Source organism: Lathyrus oleraceus, chromosome 7 (genome assembly GCF_024323335.1).
Source record: "Lathyrus oleraceus cultivar Zhongwan6 chromosome 7, CAAS_Psat_ZW6_1.0, whole genome shotgun sequence".
Lineage (NCBI taxonomy): Eukaryota > Viridiplantae > Streptophyta > Magnoliopsida > Fabales > Fabaceae > Lathyrus > Lathyrus oleraceus.
In genome coordinates this window covers 154,320,450-154,326,449 of record NC_066585.1, presented here as the reverse complement: position 1 = coordinate 154,326,449, position 6,000 = coordinate 154,320,450, and the positions used below count along the sequence as shown (strand labels likewise).

The 6,000-nt window shown below is 34.1% G+C and overlaps 1 protein-coding gene across 1 annotated transcript; it reads left to right on the top strand.

Moving 5' to 3' along the window:
- The first annotated feature begins 480 nt into the window (after window positions 1-480).
- On the top strand, window positions 481-2,922 carry LOC127101285 (polygalacturonase At1g48100). Its single transcript, XM_051038656.1, has 6 exons — window positions 481-1,018; window positions 1,106-1,273; window positions 1,446-1,490; window positions 1,594-1,801; window positions 1,929-2,010; window positions 2,170-2,922. Exons 1-6 carry the CDS (start codon window positions 632-634, stop codon window positions 2,675-2,677), a joined length of 1,398 nt encoding a protein of 465 aa, XP_050894613.1. The 5' UTR covers window positions 481-631; the 3' UTR covers window positions 2,678-2,922.
- Window positions 2,923-6,000: the final 3,078 nt, after the last annotated feature.

Sequence of the window (6,000 nt, the reverse complement as noted above, 5' to 3'; positions counted from 1 at the left end):
AGAATGCAATAAATATTACTTAATAAACAAAACAAAGTTTGGAAAAAAAGAGAAAAACATAAAGAGAAAAAGAAGTATATAGTTTGTCTCAGTTTTTTTAGATACTTTAGGCCTGATGAAGTGAATTGGAACTTTCAAGCTTCACGGATATAGGAATATATGGGAGAGACAATAATAGAAAATGCATATTGTATTGAAGTATAAGAAGAGAAAACCAAGAATGCATCTGGACCATAACAAAAGTGAACATTCTAATAGATACAAAGAAAAATAATGGCATTGAAACCAAAATTTGCTAGACCTCAAAAACCAAAAGTGCTTTTAAAAGCCTCCAATCGTATCCTTGACACCTCACATCCTTATACTTTTAATCAACACAAAACTGACACGTGGCAACATTATTATGCTTTCAGAATCCACTTCTCAACAATCCTATAAGTTTTTTTTAGTATAAATAACAGATGATCCATCCTAGACCAATGTTCTATGTTAACATTATACCTTAGCCACTTTCTTCAATTTCAATTCCTCCAAATCATCTTTATGAAACAGGAGTTTTTGTCTATATATATTGAAACAACAATTTAGTACTAACATTTTTGTTGTTCCATTTTGTCACATACATAAACATATGGATTTTGTTCATGGATTGTTTATTCTATGTATTACCTTAATACTTATCAACCATAATTTGAAAAATGTGGAAGGAAGGAGCCACTTTCATAAGGAAAAGAAAGTAACTTCCCCTATTCCTTCTGAGTCTTCCAATTCTTCTCCTAGTGTTCCTTCTGATCCTTATCCGAACGATCCTCGCGATTCGTCTTCGGACTGTGTTTTCGATGTGAGATACTTTAGAGCAGTTGGAGATGGTTTAGCTGATGACACACCAGCATTCAAGAAAGCATGGAAAGAAGCCTGTGCTGTTGAGTCAGGGACTATTCTTGTTCCGGAAAATTACACTTTCAAAATCACTTCAACTATTTTTTCAGGTCCATGCAAACCAGGATTAGTCTTTCAAGTAAGATTACATTTTCAATTTCCAATTTCCAATTTCATCACATCATTTATTATGATAACAGTGTTAACAAAGTTGAAATGAAATCAGGTGGATGGTGTGCTAATAGCACCGGATGGACCTGATTCATGGCCAGAAGCTGATAGCAGAAATCAATGGCTTGTGTTTTATAAACTTGACCAAATGAGTCTTAATGGTACAGGAACCATAGAAGGCAATGGAGATCAATGGTGGGATCTTCCCTGCAAACCTCATAGGGTAAATTTTTTTACACATACATACACAATCGTATCTCACAGACATGACCCAAAATTTGTCACAGTTAAATTATAGTCTCATAAAATATTGTCACGGTTAAACTGCGACTAATCTAGACAGAACCTTCAAAAAAAGTTATAGTTTAATTTGATTAGATACTTGGCATTTTCAGGGACCAGATGGAAAAACTTTATCAGGGCCATGTGGTAGTCCAGCTGTGAGTAAAACTATTCATCTCAGTCATTAACTAACTTACTATGTAAATTATATATTATATATTACTATAGGGACTTATAGTGTTTTATTTATGTATTTTGTAGATGATACGGTTCTTCATGAGCTCCAATTTGATGGTGAGTGGACTGCAAATTCAAAACAGTCCTCAGTTCCACATGAAATTTGATGGATGCCAAGGTGTAATGATTGATAGGTTATCCATTTCTGCACCTAAACTTAGCCCAAACACTGACGGAATCCATGTCGAAAACTCACAAGATGTTGGGATATACAACTCCTTAATAAGCAATGGTAATTAAACTAGCTTATTAATATAAGCAACTTGCCTAAAACAAAACTACTTTGTTGTTTCTATATTAAATTTCACTGTTTTTATGATAAGCAACTAGCTTAATATAATAACATGATTCATGAACAGGTGATGATTGTATCTCAATTGGACCCGGGACTTCCAATGTTGAAATAGCTGGTGTAACTTGTGGTCCTAGCCACGGGATTAGGTACATTTCATAGTCTTTTCTTATTTAAGTGCTTAATAAAAACTAGTGTCAGCGTCTGCAAATCCGAGCTCAACTGGTAGAAGACGGGTATTATTAAATTGGACGCCATCATCAGAGTTTGAAAGAACTAATTTTAATGTCTTTGTTAATTTGTTACAGCATAGGAAGCCTTGGTGTACACAATTCACAAGCATGTGTGTCAAACTTAACAGTCCGAGACACAGTGATAAGAGAATCAGACAATGGACTAAGAATAAAGACATGGCAGGGTGGAATGGGATCAGTGTCAAATTTAAAATTCGAGAACATACAAATGGAAAACGTAGGAAACTGCATCCTTATAGACCAATACTATTGTTTGACAAAGGAGTGTTTAAACCAAACATCAGCTGTTCATGTGAATGATGTGTCGTATAAAAACATTAAGGGTACTTATGATGTTAGAACTGCTCCTATTCATTTTGCTTGCAGTGACACTGTTGCTTGCACAAACATAACACTTTCTGAGGTTGAGCTTTTGCCATTTGAAGGTGAGTTGTTGGATGATCCTTTTTGTTGGAATGCTTATGGTGTTCAAGAGACATTGACTATACCTCCAATTGGATGTTTAAGGGAAGGTGACCCTGAGGCTGTGGGTGATCTTTCTACATATCAATGTAGTAATTAGTTAATGATATTGATCTATATTTGATGTCTTAGGTAGAAGGTATGTTATAGTATTACCTAGGTATAGAGTCCTATAATATCCATTATATGTTTTTGATGTATGCCTCTTAGGATTCGTCCCTATTTGGGTGTATTTTCCCATAGTGAGTGATGAGTTTCTGAATTGGTTCAATTTTTTTGGACCTAGATTGTGAAAGCCTGATTCAACATTTATATATTATGCGGCTGAAATTGTATATGTTTTTTCAATACTAACATGTATGAAGTGAATAAGCATTCCATTATTTAACTTCAATTTTTATAAATATTCTGTTTTTTTTCTTTCAATACATGATCAAGATAATTTCAATCCATTAAATCGTAAGTTTTATATTCAAAATCAATTTTAAATAGTCTCGTTAAAGTAGCTAAGTTAATAGCTATGTAGGAACATCAAATATAGGGGCGTACTTTTTCAATCTCAACCTTTCAATTTTGGAAAATTCTACAATCAACCTTATGTTATCTTCTTCTTTGATTTTGTTATCTTCTTCTTTGATTTAGTTGTAGTCAATTGATTGTATTTGAAACCTCTTAGTGCTCACTGATTTGAATATGTCTTTGAAATGCTTGAAAATTTCGTCTTTTATCTCTTCAACCCCGCTAAATTCAGCTCTGTTAGCTTCAATACACACTATTCATTTGTTATTCTTCTTTTAAGCTAACACACAAGTGGAATTTTTTTATTAGCAGCCCCTTCTTTTTAACAATTTCATCTAAGATTTTTAGTATAAAACATTACTATTTAATCTAAAAAAAACTATTTGTAGTAATTTTTTTTTAGTTTCAAATTGCAAGTAAACCATTCGACCATTCTTCAGAAGTGTTGAGATGCAAGTATGCTCTACACTCGTGTTTCAAAAAACATCTGACCATCAATCCATTCTATGATACTCGTTATTATGGGATGGTAGTTTTAATTGTTATTATGTGCTTGAGACTTTATTATGCATATGGCTGGCTGTTTGTTGTCTCGCTTGACGATACAGTTAAGGCTGGTTTCATAATATTTTAGGCTCCCAGAGAGTGTGGTATCAGAGCCTCGACTAGAAGAAGAGATGCATATGGTATGAATATAATAAAAAGAATGAGTAATGGAGAAAACTACTTAATCATGGAACCACTACAACCAAATACTCAACCTATTACTGCCACCTTTTCCATATCACTTCCTAAACTCTATAAAAAGACTGATTCTCACAAAATAGAAAACCTTATTGAGTATTTTTATGTTTCAGAAGATGCTCAAATTGCTGAAATAATACCTCCCATTTTAAATCCTTATAATATCTTCGGTAAACAAAAAACAATTACCATATCCATCATAAACCTAATCTCTATAAATCGCCCTCATATGAAAGAGTATGTCCAATCGTATCGACTAGATCAATGTAGTCTGGTAGCTACCAACCAAGAGTAGTATGTATATTTAGAGATTCCTTAAAGTCTCATAAATCATTGAAAATATGAAGGATACATAACTTTACATTTTGGAGCTGTCAGGCTCGTCCTCTCTCTCTCCATAGAAGAAAAAATCAGCCTATCTTCTACAAGATAGCTCTTATAGATTCAAGTTGTCTCCATTATGAAAATGCTATAATAGGGACTGTTCTAGTCACACTCCATGCATGAGGTGTTGTCCTTACAGTTTTTCCAAATTATATTGTAAGTCTTACCGGTAATACTTTATCCACGAGATTGAAAGTACATGTCCAAAACACTAGATCAAATCAAGTTCCAGAAGCTATGTCTGTCACTCTTCATCACCAAATAATCTATCGTCTACAAAATCATTCGATAGATTTTTCTCTCTCGGGATGTTCTTCCGATTCGCTGTTGGTCGTTACTAATAGAGAAGAAGATATTTTCTCTATTGTTCAGATACCAAGAAGGATCATAAGGAAAGAATTAGCTCAACTAATTCCCCTTGAATGAATAACAAATTATGAAAAAGTTCATCTTGACAGAAGACCAATACAATCTCAAGAGGATACCTTCAGAAGATCCATTGGCAAAACTGTCAAAACGATTTTCAAAAAGCCAAATGAAGGGTCAAGTTCGGTTTCTCCTATTTTCTAAACCATGATGATCCAACCAATACTTAAAGAGGATTTGTGTTTGGTCCATGCTGTCACAGCAGAAAGAAACCCATCCATACTAACAAGATAGATGTCCATTTCATTTGAGATGTTAATCTTAAAAAATGTGATCCGGAATGTGATTGTTGAATGCATGATGATGATATTGATAGAGAAATTATCATCCCCAAAAGAAAGAACAAAGGAAAGTGCAAACCATATCCTCCTCCTCAAAAAAGATATGATTCTGATAATGGCTCATGGATAGGAATCCATGAGAAAAAGAAACATCTTTCTATCTATGAGGAAGCTCTTAATATCCTCAAGGGAAAAAATTGTTGCCACCTGATGACCCTACTCTTGTTACTTGGTCACCCTCAAACTACTGTAAACCAGTGGACCCCAAAAAAAATATTGAGCCAATCCCTTGTTTTATGTACTCAATTATAAAATCGGATTATAGCCAACTTCCTGCTCTAGAAAGGAAAATTGACCCAATCACAGGCAGAATATTTAAACCTTTCATTCACCCTTATAAAATCCAGCCTGATGGAAAACTTAAACCTTTGAATAAAGCTAATGAGGTTCTAAATTGACAATCATAAGACATGGTTTCTCAAAATTATACCCTCCAAAATCTTGACAAAAGGGTTGATAAAATTGCTAATAAAATAAACGAAACATATGATTATCTCAAGACTTTATCTCAGAAAATGCAAAAGCATTACAAAAGCTTAAAAGCCCAAGTCTCTTAGCTAGATCATGACTTAAGACAAATGTTAGAAGAAAGAACTTTTGGCTAGACTTTTGACTAAAAGGAAAGAGAAATCGGAGATCTTCAAGGTCAAGTAAAAGAGATGGATGATCTCTAGAGGGCTTATCATGAAAGGAAACCCAAGCCTGTTGAAAACTCTTTCTTTAACCCTCATACTTTTCCTAAATGTTTCACATGACCATAAATTCTTTCTCCTTTCTCCCCCACATATACCTCATCTCTACCAAATTATGTCAAATACATACCCACATCTCACACGCCCAAATATGACAGAACCAATGCCACCTAACCTCCAGGACAAAAGGGAAAGCTTTTTGTTTGAGCGCCTCGTCCTCAGATTCTCAATATGTTCCTGAAACACCTCCTCCAAAATTTTAAAAGAAAGAAGAAATTCCTGATAAAAGTTTCCAAGCCATGGCAATCATAGGAAAT